We start from the raw sequence: 20,604 nt of genomic DNA, 5'->3' as shown, positions 1-20,604 counted from the left end.
GGGTTCTCCGCGGCGCGGCTGAGCCCGCCGTGGCTGCGGCTGCCCGAGGTGCCGGGCGCTGAGGCGCACCGCACCAACGAGCTGCTGCTGCTGCCGCCGCCCGCCCCGCGCGGCCCGGCCCCGTCGCCGCAGCACCACGTCGTGTACTTCCCGGGGGACGTGCAGGTACGGCCCGAGATGGGGGCCCGGGCGGCGGAGCGGCCGCGGGGCGGGAGCGGGGAAGCGGCGCCGGAGGGACGCGTCCCCGGAAGGGCTGTGCGGGTGGGCATTGCCCGGCGCCCGCCGGAGCATCGCGGTGCCCCGCACGGTCGGGCACAGGGAGCGGGAAGGGGCCCTCCAGAAACCTCAGCTGGAGCAGTAGTGGAGGGGAGGAGAGTCGTCCTCACAGAATCGCTGAGGTTGGAGATCATCGAGTCCAGCCTATGATCAACACCACCACGTCAACTGGACCCTGGCGCTAAGCGCCTTGTCCAGTCTTTCCTTCTACACCTCCACGGACGGTGACTCCACCACCTCCTGGGCAATCCATTCCAATATCCAATCACCCTTTCTGCGAAGGGTGCTTCCCAATACCCAACCTAAACTTCCCCTGGCACAAGCTAAAACTGTGTCCTGTTGTCGCTTGAAAGAAGACACCGACCCCATCTGGCTACAGCTCCTTTCAGCGACTTGGAGGGAGCAATAAGGGCTCCCCCTGAGCCTGCTCTTCTCCAGGCTGAACACCCCCAGCTCCCTCCACTGCTCCTCACAGGACTTGTGCTCCAGCCCCTTCACCAGCTCCACTGCCCTTCTCTGGAGTCACTCCAGCCCTATAGCGCTGCCTGAGGGTGACAGTGACAGGGATGGCAGTGTCTGGAAGCGTGGCAAGAAGTGTTAATGGAGACAGGACAACAAAACCCTAAGGTGCCCGGTTGTCCTCCCCAGGCAGAGCACCGTGCAGCTGTATGGACATCCCAGACACTGCCCTTTGGGAATTTAACAGGCACTGGTGCTTTCTCAGCCTGTCCTGTGGTCTCTGGAGTTGGCAAGAAATTACAGAGACTCCAAAGTGCTGTCCCCAAGCCCTTGGTCGACCACTCTAACATAACATGTTCTGGTGGCCAGCTAATCTCAATTGTCATTACTGCTTCTCAAAAGCAGCAGTAGTGCCTTCTTCAAGGGAAAAGGCTTTCCCTTCTGTCAGGTAAAGATGCAGCATTTTGTGTGTTTTTATTTTAAGGATTGGGATGGCCTATGAAGACTTGTCTGATTGCTGTTCTTGCATATGGCTTCATTATTCCTTAGTAAAATAAATGAACTGGTATTCTTTGCCATTAAGATTTCAGACATGAGGTTCTTTCATGACTTGGGGATAATTTCCTTCAATCTATGCCCTCTATGGATGTGAACAAGGCAAAAAAAATTCCTGCAGGTGAATGAGAGGGGATATTTTTGTTTCCATATAAAATCCAGAAAACTGACTACAAAGTTTTAAGTTTGTTTTTGTTTTGTAGAAAGATAATCAGACCTGTGTAGCTAGAGATAATGCAGTAAAATTATGTGTGTTATACTAAGCTGAATAATATTTCAATGTGTGAAGTCAACAAAAAGTATGAATATTTTCATGTGCTGACTTCATTATATTGATCTTGGGGGTATTAAAAATATGTGGTAAAAATATTAAAGGAAGCAAGTCAAAATATACCAGTTTCTTTTATATGTTTCTTGTTCTGCAAACTTAGAAAGTAGGAGCCTCTAATGCATGGGGTTTTTTACAGTCCTTTCTGTGAAAAAGGACTCTTTTCTCCTTTCTAAATAGGAGTACACATTGGAGCTGAATCTTTTCACAATGTAGTAATGCATCTTTTATATTTTTTTAATTTTTCAGAACTATCATGACATCATGTCTTGCCACCCAGAAAACTTTCAGTGGGAGCACTGGAGTTTTGAAAATGTTGCTACCATACTCGCTCGCCGGTTCCCCAATAGCTTTATTTGGGTCATAAAGTGTTCTCGAATGCACCTGCACAAATTCAGTTGCTATGACAATTTTGTGACAAGTAACATGTTTGGAGCACCAGAGCACAGCACTGACTTTGGAGCTTTCAAGCATCTCCATGCTTTGCTGGTTAATGCATTCAGACTCTCTCAGAATACTCTGCTGTCCCAGAAAAGTGTGCACGGTGTCAGCAAGGATGCAAAAATAGCTGCTTTTAAATCACAGCCACAGTCTGTTCCTACAACAAATGGCTGCTCGTCCAAAGAAAGGGAGAGAGATTGTGAATGCTCTAATAATTCTGCTGGGAACGTCATGGTACCCTCTGCTGTAGATGCAGCATCATTTACTTTGATTGGCTTCAGTAAAGGTTGTGTGGTTTTGAACCAGCTGCTTTATGAGCTGAAGGAAGCCAAAAAAGACAAGAATACAGATACCTTCTTAAAAAACATAAAAGCAATTTACTGGCTGGATGGTGGTCACTCGGGAGGAAGCAACACTTGGGTTACTTACCCTGAAATGCTGAAAGAACTTGCAGAGACAGGAATTAAAGTTCATGCCCACGTTACACCGTACCAAGTGTTTGACACAATGAGGTCATGGATTGGGAGAGAGCATGAGAAATTTGTACAGATACTTGAAGAATTTGGTGTGGAAATAAATGATCAACTGCATTTTGCTGATGAAGTTCCCTCCTTAGACAACCATTTCAGAGTTCATGAAGTATTTTGAGACTGTATGTATATGAACAGTATATTCTTTGGAGAAGCACTTTTAACACTGTAAATGTTGTCATCTAGATTTTCAGCTTTGAGCAGATGCTTTCTAAACAGAATACTAAATCAGTTCTGTGTTGCTAATAGATACTGTATATAAATTTCTGTAGATTAAAAAGGCTTATTGGGACCCCAAAACTATAACAGATGTTGTTTTTCGATTCCTGGAAAAAAAGTGTTATGAAGAACAATCCTATGCATGTTTTTTTTGTTAAATGTGAATGTTTATTTTTAAACTGTTGGCAGAATTTTTAGTCCTGGATGTCTAATATCATAAACTGCATTTAATAGGACTTTAAAGTACTTGGGAACTTCAGATGTGTAGATATTTCAGTTGAGTGGCTTCCAGGGCTAAAATTATTGCTCTTTGACAATTACAGATGTAAGGTTAGTTTTTTGGCTTAAGGAAATTGATTGTAAGATGAATGTTAGTTATATATTTTGCAGAGACCTGTTTTATTAGGTAATTAAATCTTCCAGTTTTGTAACATTTCTCCTGTTTGAAACAAAGTCACAAACACTCACCTTTGGAATAATAGTGCCAATGCATTTCTCTTCTTTATGTGCGCCTTGCCATTTCTGTCACTCTAAAGTTTGATTAATTAATTAATTGTGTAGTATCTGCTAGTGAACAGCCATTTCACCTGGGGGCTTGAAAACTGTGATGTAGCTATGTTAAGTAACCAGGATTGTTGATTAGTGCGTAGCTTGTTTGTGTTTCAAGATACCTTGCTATTGCTTTGCTAACTTCTGTAAGGACCAGCAGTAATACCTTTATTGTCACATCAAGAGGTGACATCCCTACCTTGGGCTGGCAAGGTTTTACTTGGTAATTGTTGCATTGATGTGGCTCTTAATCAAGCCATAAGCACATAATCTATTACAAGTTGCATTAAAACAATTCAGACTGTGTTGACTGTAGCTCTTTCAAAATGCCTCCATTTTAATATCCATTATCTCCTTTAAATGTACTGCAGTAGTTGCTTCTAGAGCCATCCAAGAACCTTATTTTTGGAGCCTAATTTTACCTACAGAAAAAACTCCTCTAAATAGAAAGCCAGCCAGATTTGATACAAAAGATGTAATCTGGTTCAGACACCAAACCTGAGTGTACTTAAGAAAGAAATACTGAGAGATAGACAATGACGGTATTAATGGAACTTTTCTACTGTTGCAAGTAACTTCCCATTTACCTACAAAGCTTAGAATTATTCTTAAAGACAACTGCAGCCATTAACAACGAACCAGTAACTCCAAGTGGTTTTGGATTTCCTGGAAGTATAGGAATACAAAAGCAAGTTAGCAAAACACTGTGAAGATTACACAAACATTTGTGGCTAAGTTCTGAAAAAAGGCATTTTATTCAACTTTGGTTCTATGTTTGATGGCTTAGTGACATCTCTGCCCTGTTCCTTGTTTCCTGTGACTCTTACACTGTGGAAAGGAAGTTTCTTCTGTTGGCATCATTAAAACTTACAAGGTTCCCTGCAGACAACTTTTGGCAGGAATTGTGCACATCAGTGATCACTGAATAATGAGAAAAGTGTGTTGTACTCCTAAGAAAATTTTCTTAACACTCAAAATATTAAGGGTGATAGAAAGTTTTATACATACAGTGTGGACCCTCCAATTTGAAAGAGAACTCTATCAATAATAATTAGATTAATGTACCTAGTTCATAAAAAGAAATCTATTTAAATTGATGGAGAAAAGTGCAACATGCAAACAAACTGTACAGAACCTGAAATTTAGTTCCATCTGCTTTTTTATTTTAGGCTGTTTCTTGGAGATTTCATTCAATCCTATTTGTCACCTAAAGAAGTGGTTTTAATAGAAAGCCTGCAAATGGCTTGAAATATGTTTAACCATCCACGTACAAAATTGTATTTTAATGAGTAAACCAACAAAACCCCCAGAACTTTCTATTGCTTTTGCTCCCTCAGTTTCAGACTGACTAGGCTAAGTTGGGTGTGCTAACACTTGCCCAGTCCAATAACACTGCAGATCAGAGACCAATTTCTAAACAATTCTGTGCCTGCCAAAACATCAGAACTACGTCGCTGCAAGCTTTTGGAAATAGCTATTAAAATATTGACATTGTCTTCAAAAGTTTCTGGATGGCTGTCCTGTTAAAATAATACTAACCTGTTTGATGGAGGCTGCCTACAATAACTGTTAAATAGGCTCAAGTGTTGCTGCATTACTTTGAAGAATAGGCACTTTGTTGTAAAACTAATCTTGTTATGAGACCTCGTGTTGTGGAGGGAAAACTGACTGGTTGTTTTTCATTCTTTAAACAGCTGTAGTACTCTGTTGGAATGTGCCTCTGTCATTCATTACAATGCATGCTAAAAATAAATTTTGCAAACTATGTAGAAAATAAACTATTTCTAATGGGTGAAACCACTTTGATGTGAGTATAAAACCATTAAACAAGGAATGTGCAGTTTTGTGGATTAAGCTTTGTCAGGTGTTTGTGGAGAGTAGTTTAAAAATCAGATTTATTTGATGACTTTTCTTCAAGGAGGCTTTGTATTTGTGTAGTCAGCATCCATAATTTTAAAACAGCTTACTGGCATCCCACAAACACAGGAAAGCTGGCATGAAGCAGCCAAGGGTGGGATATTTCTACATTAGGATAAAATGGGTCATAGTTTGCATATGCTCGTTTTTCAGCATTAACTGTAAAGGCAATTTTTAATAAGCTTAGATGTAAATGCCTAAAGTTAGGTGGCTCTTCTGCTTATAGTGGTGTAGTTCAAGACACTTCTGTTTTCTAATGGAGTGAGCAACCTTACACAGTCTTTAGTACAACCCAGTAATGACTGGTGTTCTTGTATTACATGCTTGTTTCTGGTACATTTTGAGACATGCTAACATGTACTAAACTGTGACTGCTAAATTCTTTTAAAGCAAGGCTTGATTCTATGAACTTGTCCAGATGACTGAAATTATTTTATTTTGTGTGAATCTAAAATGCTAAAAAGTTTGATAAATTTCTTCCCATCTGGGACTGATTTAGTCACATCTCTGCAAATGCTGATACATTAATCAGTGTTGGCCCCTAATTATAAAGAGTGACATCCTTAACATGTGGCTGAAAGGAGCTATTTTCTCTGTCCTCCCATTGATAAAATCCTGCTGCCTCCCTGCACAAGCACTTTTATGGTAAGCTGTTCTATCTTTCTAAACAAAAGATCATTGCTGAGAGAGATAAGTAACAGCAGTGCTATATATTTAAATAGTCATAGAAATTATTTTACATAAGACTGCTAAGTCAGTTCAGGAGTCAGGCTGTTACAACTGTGGATATGCACAGATAAAAATGATTGTGCATGAGCACGCACTCAGATTTTCCATGGAGGTTCTTTTGGAGCTGTAACAGTTACTTCATCTCTGCACATAACCAATATTTGTTGTCTTGTACAGACTGAAATTTGAAGCACTGAGGTTAATTGTATACCCATTCATTAACCTTGAATGCTTATTTTAAATTACATGGAGTCTTATCAGTTAATACAAGAAAGAATTTATTAACAGTGAAAATTTTGGGATGTGTGTGCTCTGTTTTGAGTGACACTTTTGGGTTCATCCCAGCCTAGCAGAATCTACAAACACAAATATGTGTCTGGTGCCCTTGTGCAATGCAAAAGCAAAGGCAGGTGTCTCAAGACTGCAGTCCATAAGAGACAGCCTCTTTAAATTACCTTCAAAGTTACTTCACAATCCTTTAAAATCTTATATTGAAATCTCATTTCATTTTTGTAAGGATGGTAGATTAAATAAAAAAAAATTACTTCTAATGATCATAACCTGATGAAAATTTAGACACATTTGAATATTGCAGGTGGAGACCATAAGATCAAAGCTGGCTTTCGGTTGGTGTTGTTGATCTCTTAACTCTGTTCAGAGATAGGGTGAATGTTTTTAACTGGAATAAAGCAACATGAAGTCATGAAGCCAGTAAGGCAAGATCATATAACACCTATGTATCAGACAGGCACTGCCTCTTCCAGTGCCAGACATACTGTTCCTGGCTGACTTCATTCTGTCGGTATTAACAGCATAATTCACTCCTCCTGCTGACAAAAAAACCCACTTGTACTGGATTAGCTGTTCCACATCACTGTGGAAACTATGGAAGACTGATTCAGGCAGTCATTTTGAATACAGTGTAGTGTGGGTTATAAGGTAGTGATGGCATTGTCATTTCCTGTCATTAGGGCTTGATTACATGTTTCCAAGTGACCCAAAAAGTATCAAATTCTACTTAAGCAAATGACCAGAAAATCATCTGGTAATAAAAAAGGGAAACATAAATGATCTGGTTTTAATTCATGTGTATTAACACCTTATGTACTTGAAAAGGAACAGAGTGCCATTACTTTAAGGTTCAGAATACATTTTCTTTCTTTCAGTAGGCTCTCAAAAGAGCACTTTCAGTCATGATTGCTAGTTTCTTTTGTTAAACTTGGCACTTCAGAGCTGAGTTGTTTCTAAAGAAAGCACTGCTGCAAGACATAAAAACCAGTCAAGAGACAGACCAGTGCTGAAGGGCAGGCCAAGGCTCTTCTCCCACACTAGAGTTTATGCTCTGAGCAACACTCCAAAGCCTGGGTGTCAGACAAAGCTGTTGCATCCCTTACAGAGCATGTGCTTAGCTCTTCTTTCCCATTCCCCACCATGAGAAATACATTAAGGTTTTGTGGTGGAAGTTTAAAGCAATTCATGTCCTGCTTGACAGATGAAGTATAACTGTTTTCACGGCAGAAATTGTCCACTGCTATGATCTGTGTTATTACTGCAAGCAACAGCTTCTGAGCATTCTTGTATGAACGTGGCACCGCACGTGGAGCTGCACGTTTGACGTGGTTGAGCCGTTCTTTTAATGGCTTCAATCTGTGACAAGGAACAGACCTGAACAGTTGGAAACAAACTCATCTGCTCTTGTTGCTCTCAGGAATTGCCACTTAGGAGAGATTGTTGCTCCCAGAAATTCCTACACACAGAGCTCAGAATCTGCCTCCACTGTAGAGTCTGACCCAAAGTAAATAGGAGACCTTAATGTACAGTTTTACTGCAAACTTGGGTAACTAAGAAAATGTAAAACTTCATCTGTCCTTCAAATAACACCAGAATGTTTGGTTATTCAGTGACACCAACTTAGAGAATCCCTTGTAAAAGCTACTGTTTCAGAACGTGTATCTTCAACACCTGTATCATTTGCAGGAAGATACCAGGTTTGGGAAGATAACATTTTGGTGAGAGGAAGAAAGAATCAAGGGTATACAGGAATTACTCTGAAGTTGTGAAGTAATGCATATAGAGATCCCATCATATGTAATATCACCTCTACTGTGGTAAAATCATTCTCATCTTAATCAAGTCAGTCGTGTGAAACCAACAATGTGAATGAGACAAACAGTTTCATCCTGCATATTTTAAAAAAGTTACAAATGTATTTCTGATCCTTTGTGATCAAGTCAAACCCTTTCTCATTAGGCATTTAACTTGACACTTAACCTAGACCCTGTGTAGCTGCTGGAGAGGAACATGTTCTAAGTACATCAAATTCTCAGCACAAACACAACTGGCAGATTTTTAATGATACGCCCAATTGTTTGACAAGAAAAATATTTTGACATCAGTTTTTTCATTTGAATGTTTCCACAGCAAGCACATTTTAAAAAATGAAATCTGAAATAATTTGTCATCCTTTATATTTCATATGGCTAAGAATAAATAATTCTTTCCAGGTGTTGACTTGCAATGAATTTCTATTTTAAATGCCTCAGTCACCAAATTTTTAGAGTAATTCAAGGTTTGGGGTAGGCTGAATTTAAACTTCTGATTTCAGATATTCTCTTCATGTAACTGTCAACTCATCTTTCAGTCCTGGGCACTCTGGATCACCCAACTCCTACAAATACACTGAAGTGGCTGCTTGGAATGCTTAAGATGGTCAGTGTTTATTTTTCTAATACCCGTTAACACAACATCTGTTTTATTGTGGCAGCATCTCTAACAGACAAACGTCCACAAAATGTCAGTGGCTCTAATTACAAAATGTCTGTGATTTCAGTAATGGATTTCTAAGTATGCCTATTTGTAATGTCTTGCTATGTTATCTGAAAGTTATTCCCTTAATGCTTTCACCATTCATTCATCACTTTATTGCCTGCTTCACACCATGTTGCACAGTTGTTACAAAGCACTAACTTATTTTTTTTAACACAGTAACTTCCAGATTTTTATCACTAGTCAGATTATACTCAAATTAAGAAAATGCATTTTTAAAATGCTTGTATTCTTCTTTTATAGCATTTCAGAACAACTGTTTTAGATAAGTTACTAAATACCAAATTGAAGAAATTCTTTCCAAGTGAAATAAAGGCTTAATTTTAAAGTTGGCAGCATGAAGATAAAATTTACACTTGAGTGTTGAGGGAGCCTGAGAATACCAAGGTGACACCTCCCTTTTGTGAATGGAGACCCAAGGAATGGCAGGAGGCATCAGCACAGTAATTCTCTGTACCAGTATCTTGAGAAGCTGCTGGCAGTTAGTGATGGCTGTGCAGGCACAATGCTGGAACACAGCTTTGTTGAGCCCTGCAGGCTCTCTGAACCTCTCAATTCAGTCCTAACACACAAAGAATATGCTGTGTTCACCTCTGCAATTCAGACTGGGCCCTTGGTATTACCAGTACAACAAAGCCAAGAGGTTACCCCAGCCTAACAGGCAGAGAGATTCTGCCTCAGCAGTACGCACAAGCAATCCTTGTTCTTTTCTGAACAAAAATTTTGGGAGACCTATTTGTGATCCCAAATTTAAATTCTACCCTCAGAACGTACAATGATGCCCGTCAGAGCCGCTTGGCTGGTTCCATTCATGCTTATTCATTGAGGTGGCCGGGTGCCCATTCACATGGTACCAGACTATTTTCACTGTGTTGAACTGCCAAGAAGAACAGGTTTAGAAGAATAATCTGCACAGTGTTGAAGCTCTTCTGAAGAAAGATTTTTCCCAGCATTTTTTAACACTACACATTTATTTTGTCTAAGAGCTTTTGACAAGTTACAATTCTCAAAAAATGTTGCTAGAAGTAACAGACTGACCTAAGTCAGATAAATGCTGCATTCCCCAAACGGCACAAGTAATACCATCAGAGGTGCTTCAAAGAGGCAATGCCTAGCCTATCCTTTTTTTGTCAGATCCCCACCTTTCACAGGGCTTTTGTAAGCACCACAATCTGCTGTTCTACAATGCCTAAACAACAGGCTCCATCCCAAAAGATGCTATGCAAACCCCCTTTCTTATGAACAAAGGACCCCCGACAGGTTTTGTGTCTACTCCACAATTATGAACTCCACTGCAGATACTAGGACTGTAGTAGGACAGCAGGACAAATCTGAATGGATTTGTGGGCACATTAGTGCCAAGTGTTTCACAGCTGCAGGAACAGCAATGCTGTCTGACAGCACTGGGGCAGTGACAAACAAAGATATTCCCCCCAGTAACACATCACTGAGCTAGGAAAAGGGTCAATCATTTACATTGCACTCAAGCTGCTGCACAATTCTAAGTGTAATCTGGCATGGTTAGTTTTTGCTTTTTTTCCCACACCCACTCTGTCTCACTACAAGGGGGAGAAGAAACTCCCTACACTAACTGCCAGGTTATCACTTAAAAAGAAACCATGACCATTACAGCTACCACCAATGGCTTGCTTGGACCTCCTCAGGAACCACTATGGCTCTCCTAAAATTTAGTGAGGCTGCATTCACAAATACGTGCAGTTACTTCTAAGCATACATGCTGTCAGCCCACATACCAGAACTTTTGTTCAGAGAAATTTAAGTAGAACATTCCAAAAAAGTACAGTTGTAAGTGGAGGCACTGCAAATGTCTGTCTCACTGTAGAAAAGAGACCATCTCCAGATCAAGCAAACTGTGACCTCACTGCACATGAAAAAAATGAAAAAGGAAGAAAATCTACAAGAGGAACTTTGTTAGAGATGAATGTTTATTTACAGTTTTTATTGGTCTCACAGAAAGTGTATGTAAGTACAGATGGACAGTTTCCATACTAACATACAATTTTCTACTTGCAAGGGACCTTGCTGAATTGCAGTGTGTTACTTTATCCATAATCATTCCTGTAGGCTTTTTCTTGGATACGTAACACCATTCTCCGAGCATAAAAATCCCTATATTCCTCAGGTAGTTCTTCAAGTGTTTTCAAGGCTCTGTCCAAGATCTGTATAGCTCTAGAGGCTGCCATGGGATCTTTATTTCCATAAGTGTCAGTCTTATCATAGGACTCAGCAGGAAGGTGCTTCCAAAAGACATTCAGTGCCACTCCAAATTCCTCAGAAATTACATTATGGAACCACAGAGCTGTAGCAAGAAATGTCTAAAATAAAAATTACTGTGCAAAACTTCCATGTGACTCCAAGCAAGTGTCAGAATTGCCCAAACGAAATCTAGTTGAGGAAAAGCCTCAACTACTGTATTTTTGTCTATTTATAGATATCCATATGAATGTATTGCATTGTACCAAATTTAAGAAGTTTTTCAAGACATTTATGCTGATCCGTAACTTCTCATAAACGTAACAATTGCTGAAGTGTAGAGGTACTCAAATGTAAGCAAAGGATAAGCATGTGTCGGGTGAAAGAAAGACACCTTCCCTTGCTCTCCTCCACTCTAAATGCAGGTATCTATTTTCTCTTAGTCCCTAACCTTGCACATGCTGTCCAGGCATTAATGTAAACCACCAGCATCAGCCAAAGTCTCTAATCTTGTCATAATGAAGGCATGAGGTTTTTCAGCTGAATCATGACTGTGGTAAGGAAGCCAAGACATCTTTGTTTCATTGAGGAAATTTTAAGAATCAGTTTAATATGGTATATTTAGGATACTTGAATATTAAGCTAAAAGTATGAATGCTGTGTTCATTGCATCTTATTTGCCTGTAGGTGCTGAAGACATAGAAAAGTTTATTTTGAGAAATCAACATGAAGCTTCTTTCAGGTTAGGAAGAGGGGCTGCTTCTACCTTCTTCATAATAACCAAACACATTCCTCAGAAAACATCTTTTTTTTTCAGTGATATGCACTGCAGGATGCTGACAAAGCACCATTCTCTGGACTCAAAAGTCCCTATATTCTCCATTCAGTCTTAAAGAGAGCCGAGTGTGTCTCAAGTTTGACTCTGCTCACCCACTGGCAAAGACAAACAAGTATCTGGACTCCATAAACAGAAAACAGGGATGCTGACATCAGCAGCAGTGTGACATATAACTGTATGGACATATCTAACTGTAACCAAAAGTTTATTTACGAAGAAACATAAAGGTCAGTTCAAAATTAAGTAACAAGTCAAAGGCTAAGAAACTATTATAAAATTACTTCCTAAAAACCTATTACCTTCTTGTTTACTGACCTGTTTATATTGCCCAGATAAAGTAAAAGTGACAGGATAAGTCTTATCTGCTGCAAGCTCACAATGAGTTAAAATAAAAGCAGTAACAAGGAGGAGTAGTTCAATAGGAGTAATTCAAATGCCTTTTCCTGACTACCAGAATATGTCATGTCAGCCCAGGAGCAGCTTTCTGCTTGTGCAGAACAATGATTAGGACTTGTGTTTCCATTCCCCAAAGAGGATTATTAATCTTTAGAAGGTCCAAGAACTCTACCATCCATAACTCTCATCAGACCATGTGCCTCATGGTGCTTAAGTGCCAGAGCTACAGAAGAACAGAAATAGTATTTCACTCTATCACTAAAAAACTCAGGTCACTGAAGTCATTTCAGATGGTAAGTTTAGAGTATTAATCTATTAAGACACAAATTCAGGAGCATAGAGTGTACACTTGAGGGAAAGCAAGATTTGTAGGTAGATATAATAATACTGTTTCTCAAGTTAATTGTACAGTTCGAAAAAGTAAATTAGTGTTGCCAACATCTTTCAATGTTCCTACTTATAACAGAGGAATGCTTTAGTAATCTCTTACCATCTCCAGAAATCATAAATTAGAAACAAGACTGTTTAATACCATGCCATGGTCAGGAACTATTACTACTTACCTGGAATAAATAACACATCTCCTGCTTCCAAAACACACTGATAGCGCTTGGCTTTCACAAAAAGGGGATATTTCTCCATGTCTGGGTTATCCACATCCAGCACCTCTGATTTAGTACCTAGGAAAATTTCACTGAATAAATATTCCCACTCTTCCAATAGTAACAAAGCATTATCATGTTGCTGGAGATGGCAGTTCTTTAATCAAATTTAGTACTGGTTTATTTCTCAAAACCAGGAAAACCTGATGGCACCCCTCATTTACTGAAGAGATATTCTCCTGTTGTCTGTATTTGTTCTGTAACTGCAACCTTATTAACATCAAAAACCACTTTTTCTGACATCTAAATAACTATTTTGAACCCAGACAGAACATTTTACTCCTTCAGTTAGGTATTGAAAATAATCAGGCAAAACTGTTGTTTCCCTTAGCTTTGACTAAAGCACACAGAATCAGAGTTAAAGGAACAAATTACTACTTTTATAGCAAGTCATCTGTTAGTCATTATTTTCTACAGTGCAACACTTGTGAGCTGAAAAGCTAAGATCACCAGATCTCTGATCTAGATACCTGTGACATGCATACCTGATAAATATAAATATGGTGCATCTCGAGGACTGTACAAAACAACTCGTTTTCTCCCTGTGACTTGGATTAAGAAGTTGTCCATTACCTGGGATGAGTGTAATAACAGAGATGTCAGCCAAAGGTTGATGGAATAAATATATAGACTTCAACTAATCTAATTATTAGCTTAAAAAAGAGTATTAATAAAACCTTCACATGTTAAGAATTATCTTATAAATAAATTTATTCAGAACTCACTGCACAGTGTTAGAAGACAACCTTATTTGGAATCTATTGCATTGCAGCCAGAAGCTACTACAATCATTGCACAGTTGTAAGTGCATTGTACAACTAGAATTTATCCTAATCTGGCCATTAGAGTGAACAAAAAAAAGGAAAGCAATGTTGAAGACAAAATGTTTAAAATTACTGTGTTTCATATTTTCAACTGAAACTCAAAACAGTTTAAAAAAGGGAAACAAAATAAAACATCCTTTAATCTTACGAATCTGGAATTAGACATAAACCCAGTTAAAATATTTTGCCTAAGCAATGCAACATTTAAACCTCACCATACCACTGAATGTGGTTCATTTTACTATTTCAAAACATGAAGTTTGTTATTATTCTCTAATCTTTGACAGAGATTTGCACCTTATTCTCTCAACTCTGTAATGCCATCTGCAACATTTTATGCTAAACCCACATATTACCTACATCATAATGTGTCCATAACTGTAATCCAGCTGAGCTGATGCGGAAGACACTAGAGAAGAACTGCTCCTTCTCAAAATACTCTGGAATATGAACATCTTCTGCTAAAATAGGAAACTGCTTCCTGATATCTGCAACATCCTGAAACGGAAAGGGTGTAACCCTTAGAGAACCCTCTATGCACATTTAAATGGGAGAGCACTTCACAGTCATTTCCAATCATATGAATCGGGGTTAGAACTTCAGCACTGCCAAGCAATGCTTTTCAGCATTGACTTGCCAAATGCCATTAATAAGGACAGCTAGAGAGCTGCTCTTAATCACGGCTGCTAGGAATCACACTGCACGAGCAAGAGATCAGCATAAATCCTTTTATGTTAGTTTAGAACAAAAGCTAAAGAAAGGCAGTTTAGCAATGTTCTCTTCAGTGATCAGCTCAGCTCCCATGCAACAGCAACTATTTTAGATACATTGAAGTACTCTGACATAAATCCACTCAGATTCACAAACCATGTGGCACTAAGTAAGCTGGATGACAACAGACGTTAAAAATATTTCTAAACTGCAACTTTAGAATATTAGAACTGTAATCTCCAGTAACTTACCTTCCTAACATCTTCACCCACTGATCGCAAATAGTACTTTTCATCCTGAAGAGAACGCAAAAAAGTTACTGTTTGGGGTTCTTTAATAAGAATTACTAAAACACTTAAACAGAGAGCTTGTATTTTCTCCTTTATCTAATGCAAAATTTCATTAAAATATGATACAAATAAAGGGCATCTAGAAATTCAGCTACTTTGTTATACTGCCATTTACTGATGCCTGCAGCTCATCTTGAGAAAAGGGAAAAATAAGTTAACTGAAAGAAGAGTAAAGTGTGGAGAGACTGGTCAACTGCTTCAGCACTGCTGTTACTGAACAGACTCAAAGCAAATGCAGATTATAATTTAAGTTCTTCAGTATATTGATGCAGAAAACCATTTTTATTGGCTTCAAAGCTTACAGCATTCTATACAGCATAAAAGGTAAAAAGCATGTCTACATTCAAAACTGTTTGCTTCCCAATCACAGTTATCTGAAAAATCCCTAGCCTGAACACTGATATGGAGAGATAACCACACATTTGCTACTCAAAAATTATGTTACAATATATCTGGATTTGTATTTTGATAGTCATCAAATTCTAAAATATCTTCACGACATTTTCTTGCAAAACACACAAATGATATGGTTGTTATTCTAAAGCAAGGTTTGATTTCTAAATTTCATACTGGAATTTCTGCTCATGTAAGCAGTTTTTGTTAAGAGAAACAGGATGAAGCTAACCACACTGCACACATACAAAAAAAAACTTCTAAAAATTACTTCTCACATTTTTTCCTTCGGCATCAACCCACAAGACAGTTAAATTAAAGATCAACTTTTTTTACTGAAAATTTAAGACTTTACTGTAATTTAAGACTTTAAATTGCAATTCATCACTTTTCTCTCTATATACCAGCAAAATAAGCAACAGAAGAAACTGTGACACTAAGGTAATTACCTCAGTAAGAAAGTACTCCTTGTGCTTGACTTCAGCTGCTCTTCGTACAAATGCATCAAAAGGCAGAGTTCTGAAATACAAGTATTTGAATTTATACCATGAATCAGTGTAACAACACATGGTCTAAACTCTAGATTTATAATAAGCTCCCTTACCATATCAAGTGCAATGGAAGACGCAATAGGCTGCTCTCTTATTTTTTTTAACTTAACATGGTGACTAATCAGCGTTTCCAGCAGATATTTGAAGAGTTCTCCCAAGACAGGAATCCTACACTTAGAAACTTCTCTGTTTTAGTGAATTGTTCCAATATATATCCAAACAGAATCCTGTAGCAGGTGATGCTGGAAGCACCTCTGGAGCTCCTCCAGTCCAAGCCCCTTGCCAAGAGCAGGGCTCACGACAGCAGCTCGCACAGGACAGCATCCAGTTCGGTTTTGTGGATCTCCAAGGATAGAGACTCCATAATCTCTCTAGGCAACCTGTTCCTTTTGTTCCATTGTTTGACTAACCTCACTGTAAAACCGTGTGTGTCTGTGTGTGTTGAAGGGGTTAACAGAATCTCGTGTATTTCAGCTTGTGCCCATTGCCTCTTGTCCTGTCACCGTGGACCACAGAGAACACTGCTCCATCAAGTGTTCATACACTTTGTTAAGATCCCCTCTTGAGCTCAGGAGTTCTGAATGGTCTGAGTCACAGAACAAAACATTTTTCACAGTCAAATTAAGACTCAAACTGTGGCAATACTTGCTTAACTGTTTAAGTGTGTCATTTTTAGGCTTCTTTACTGTACATTTTTATAAATTTGCAGAAAAGTTCAGCATCAAGAAAACTCCAACAGGGAAGATGCACATATTTGTATCTATGCATTTTCTACTATGAATTTGTGCAGGAACACAGATAACTACCTTCATTTATACATCTATAAAATTTATTTCAGTTATATGGATTTTAAAAAAAAAATATATGCTTTTTCAGCTCCTCAAAACACAGGCATCTTGATATTTCAAATGTTTCTTTGCAGTTTTCGTTAGATTTACTAAACACAACTTCAGAAGATTCAAGAAGAGTCACTGGGCATTAGAGTCAGAAGTCTCTGAAGTCAGAAAGAGTGTTACATATTTATCTACATAATGGGAGCTTTTCATGCAGATTACAGATTTTGGTATCAGTTGATAGCTGAATGGCAAACCAAGCACAATCAGCAACAGGCCATGTATTCATTATTATGAATTCAGTGTTACATTCATGCAGCTCACCATCTCACACTAAGTGTCACTGGATAATGAACCATTGCATGTAAACATAACACTTCAGGGCAACCACCAAGTGCCCAGGGTTAAGAAGAAACCATTCTCAAGTAAAATTTTTCTTGACCCTGTTATCTTTTTTACTAGAATGTGAACCTGCCATCTGACAGTACTTAAACCAATTCTCTAAACATTTTAGGCTTGTTTGAAATAGGCAAATACAAAACCCATTGAAGTCAATGGAAAACCAAACAAAACCCAATGCTCTGACTTCAGCCAAACTGGTCTACCATGTCCACTTAGGTTTGCTGCTGAAGAAAGTGAGAGCACAGCTCTACACCAGCCTAAACTGATGCATTCTGGTGCTACCAGAGCTCTGCCCTTGCTATCTGCCCTCATCACCCCATCTCCCCCCTTACAGTAGCACTGGCACTCATCTGACCTCTCTGTGAACCTGCTTAGCAAGCTAAAACAGCAGAAAACCATTTAGATTTCTGCAGCACGTCACAACCTGGCTGGACGAGTTCCAGAACCAACACAAAAACAGGAGTAGAGCATGCAACTCACAACAGAACTGCAGTACTACTAATGTTCATCAGTTTAAATTAATGGAACTGCATGTTAAGTCCCCAGAATTTCTATTCTTTTGTTTCTACTTATTGTCCCGTCGGATTAGAATGAGGGGCTTGCTGTGGAAAAGGTCAAAGCTTCCTGAATTTCAAGTGAAGTATGTCAAAGTCCTGACACCTGCTTTAATGAAACACCACCAGAGCATCAGAGTCCATTTGGCTGTCTACAAACGTGCTAAAACTAAGACTCCAGAACAACTGCATGTGAACTCACAGCAAGAGATACTAAAAAAACCCCAAAGCAGAGCGGGGAAAATGAAGTATAGAGATAAGGCAAAGTTAGTCAAGTACACCCTCATTTCAGAGATTCAATAGTTCATTATGCAGTGAGCAGAATGCCTCATGATTGCAATTTGTGTTTATCCCCTGAACAACAGGCTCCACTCAGAGACTTGTGGCTGGTTTGCAGATACAGCACAGGCTCCCAGCTGCTTAGAAGTTTAACACACTGAGCACGTCCTGTTCCCACCTGGGGAAAACAAAGGACTGCTAAAACAAAGGCATTTACCCTTGAAGGACAACACAATGACTGAGATTAGATGAACTCAGAAGAAATGTTCTGGCAGTTACATAAAAGAAGCTCCAGAGGAGATCAAGGTTTTTTGTGGCCCACATCAAGATTAAAGAGCTGGTGAAATGGGCTGGTGAAATGTGTGGTATCAGTGGTTTGAACATTCTGAAAGCTGCACATGCTAACTTTGAAAGGAGCTTGGTTTTAACTAGTTACACCCTTTCTGGAGTGGAATACCATGGCTGGCACACACACACCAGCATTCAAAGGGGATCAGACACACAGTGAGTCTATTCAACACTGAGAATGCACCATATAACTACAACAAAATCCAGGTCATCAAGTGTAGATATCAAGGGTGTTATGGTTTCATTTCAATTAACAGCTGCAAATGCCAGGCTCAAATTTCCTACAAGAGTGTGCTGACAAAATACCTTTACAACACTCCATGACATCATTTTTAAGGTGCTGTTTGGCCCCTCATTTCACCTTCACTGTATTTATTCAGGGTGTAGAATTAATAGAAGTGGGAGAAATCTAGGACAACCCTTTGATACATACTGTAATGTTTTCACAAACTATCTTCCTATTCCCACCCTCAGCTCCAAACAGATGCACTGTATGTCTGTAAGTTACAAGCACATGCTTTTAAAATACAAGAGGCTTTGGAGTGAAGTACCTATACACAAAGTTCTTACTGAGGAAATCCATCTGTGGCACTGCAGAAACATGAATCTTCACTTCTTTAGATCCTTCAGCTTGGCTCAAGTAATCTGTTGTCCATTTGGTGGTGCAAGCACCCAGTTCCAGTCCTGTCAACACTACTGGCTTTCTCTAAGGAACAACATCAACAACAACAAAATTCAGTGGTGTACTACCACAGCATCCAACAGAAAAAAAAAAAAAAAAAACCAGAATGAATTTTTCAAATTACATCGAAGTAAACAAGTCAGCTGAATGCCAGGACCCACTACACAAGGTTACAACTAATCTGTTCACAAGCAATGTGAATCAAATGCTGAATGTTGAAACAAAATGCAGCAAATTATGGAACTGTTTCTATATTAACTATGTGTTCTTTCTTAACGAAAAGCATCCTCTCCTAAGGATATGGAGAGGCAAAGACAATTATAGCCCACACTTTGTGCTGGGGCCATTTAGGAATCCAGCCAAAGGAATGGATTTAATCCTTCTAGCCAAGGCTTAGCACAAAACATGTCAAAATCCACAAAGTTAAGGTGCAGACTGTGAGCTGTGGTGATGCTGTTATGTTCGCATGAGAGAAGCTCTTCCCACCTATACCAGGTTCCTTGCTGCTCACAACCACGTACAGGTTTGATCGAGCCTACACACAAAACGGAGAAAGCCACTTTTGCTTTTCATTGGGACCTCGGAGGGTGGGGGTAATGGCCGGGGGGCGGGACTAAAACAAGAGACGACAAAGCAGCAGAACGAACTTTTTAACCACTGCCAAACGCAATGGACTCTTACAGAGATCACCTGTCGGAACTTGCCAGCAGCTCAGACGGGACCTGCCCATAAAAGCTCCTTGCTCCTAAACTCCCATTCCCCTCAAAGCATCAGGGACCTTTCCAGGAACACACAAACCCAAACCCTGGGCTTGGCCTGCCCCAGCTGTGCCCGCTGAGGAGCGGTCCCCGGACACCTCCTGCCTTGCCCTGTGTCGCCGTGGAGCCCCAGCCGCTCCGGCGGTTCCCGGGCAGAGAGCCCCGTACCCGCGGGTAGATGTCCCGGAGGAAGCGCTCCCGCGTCACCCCGTCCAGCCGCTCCACGGCCGCCTCCCGCTGCTCCCGCCGCTCCATGGCCGCGGGCACCGCGTCCGCCCCGCCGCTTCCCCCGGAAAGAAGAGCCCGCGCACAAGCGTTCCTGCCTCGCCCTCTGGGCAAGGGCCGGGAGCCCGCGGATCACGGAATTGTCAGGGTTAGAAGGGATCTCTGGAGAGCGTCGAGTCCAACCCCTGCCACGGCAGGGTCACCTGCAGCAGGTGACCCATGTCCAGCTGGGGTTTGAATGTCTCCAGAGACGGAGACTCCATGACTTTCCCGGGCAGCCTGTTCCAGTGCTCTGCCACCCTCAATGTAAGTAAGTTCTTTCTCAAGCTGAGGTGGAGCTTATTATCTTTTAGTTTATGGCCATTACTCTTCGTCCTGTCACGAGCACCACTGAGAAGTGTCTGGCACCATCCTCTTGGCAGCCGCCTTTGAGGTATTTCTATGCATTCGTGAGATCCCCTCACGATCTTCTCCAGGCTCCCGCAGCCTCTCCTCATGAACAGAGATGCTCCAGGCCCTTCATCATCTTTGTGGCATCTGCTGGACTCTCCCCAGTAGCTCCTTGTCTCTCTGTGTGTACTGAGAAGCCCAGAACTGACACCGTACCCAGACGCGGCCCCACCAGGGCCAGCAGAGGGGACGCCGCCCCTCTCCGGGGGTGACCGGGGCTCGGCTCCCCTGACCCGGCACGGCCACAGCCGGCAGCCCGGACCGCTCCGCCTGCGCCGGAACAGCGGTGGCCGCAGCCGTGTTTC

At 40.5% G+C, this 20,604-nt stretch overlaps 2 protein-coding genes across 3 annotated transcripts; one reads left to right on the top strand and one right to left on the bottom strand.

The window, feature by feature from the left end:
* The first annotated feature begins 6 nt into the window (after positions 1 to 6).
* On the top strand, positions 7 to 5,207 carry CUNH2orf69 (chromosome unknown C2orf69 homolog). Its single transcript, XM_041473404.1, has 2 exons — positions 7 to 165; positions 1,868 to 5,207. Exon 2 carries the CDS (start codon positions 1,883 to 1,885, stop codon positions 2,705 to 2,707), a length of 825 nt encoding a protein of 274 aa, XP_041329338.1. The 5' UTR covers positions 7 to 165; positions 1,868 to 1,882; the 3' UTR covers positions 2,708 to 5,207.
* A 5,534-nt stretch (positions 5,208 to 10,741) lies between these two features.
* On the bottom strand, positions 10,742 to 20,546 carry TYW5 (tRNA-yW synthesizing protein 5). 2 transcript variants are annotated; one of them, XM_041472999.1, is made up of 8 exons: positions 19,793 to 20,539; positions 18,736 to 18,890; positions 15,667 to 15,736; positions 14,726 to 14,770; positions 14,124 to 14,261; positions 13,425 to 13,512; positions 12,841 to 12,957; positions 10,742 to 11,149 (listed from the first exon to the last, which is right to left on the bottom strand). In XM_041472999.1, the coding sequence occupies exons 1-8, from the start codon at positions 19,877 to 19,879 to the stop codon at positions 10,893 to 10,895; spliced, it is 957 nt and encodes a 318-aa protein (XP_041328933.1). In that variant the 5' UTR covers positions 19,880 to 20,539; the 3' UTR covers positions 10,742 to 10,892. The 2 variants fall into 2 exon arrangements, with proteins under 2 accessions (XP_041328933.1, XP_041328934.1); XM_041473000.1 differs by lacking the exon at positions 10,742 to 11,149 and adding an exon at positions 11,167 to 12,500 and having other exon boundaries at positions 19,793 to 20,546.
* Positions 20,547 to 20,604: the final 58 nt, after the last annotated feature.

The sequence above is a fragment of the Pyrgilauda ruficollis genome, unplaced genomic scaffold (genome assembly GCF_017590135.1).
Source record: "Pyrgilauda ruficollis isolate IOZ18807 unplaced genomic scaffold, ASM1759013v1 scaffold3, whole genome shotgun sequence".
Classification (NCBI taxonomy): Eukaryota; Metazoa; Chordata; class Aves; order Passeriformes; family Passeridae; genus Pyrgilauda; species Pyrgilauda ruficollis.
Note: the sequence above shows the minus strand (reverse complement) of the source record. Positions and strands in the feature narration are given on the sequence as shown.

Excerpts from the sequence above, each read along its gene's own strand:
- CUNH2orf69 (XM_041473404.1), top strand. The coding sequence starts at position 1,883 with ATGTCTTGCCACCCAGAAAACTTTCAGTGGGAGCACTGGAGTTTTGAA.
- TYW5 (XM_041472999.1), bottom strand. The coding sequence starts at position 19,879 with ATGGAGCGGCGGGAGCAGCGGGAGGCGGCCGTGGAGCGGCTGGACGGG. Across the intron at positions 18,891-19,792 it reads TCCGGGACATCTACCCGCGG|AGAAAGCCAGTAGTGTTGAC; the intron begins GTACGGGGCTCT and ends GTTGTTCCTTAG. Across the intron at positions 13,513-14,123 it reads AGTTATGGACACATTATGAT|GTAATGGACAACTTCTTAAT; the intron begins GTAGGTAATATG and ends CACTCATCCCAG.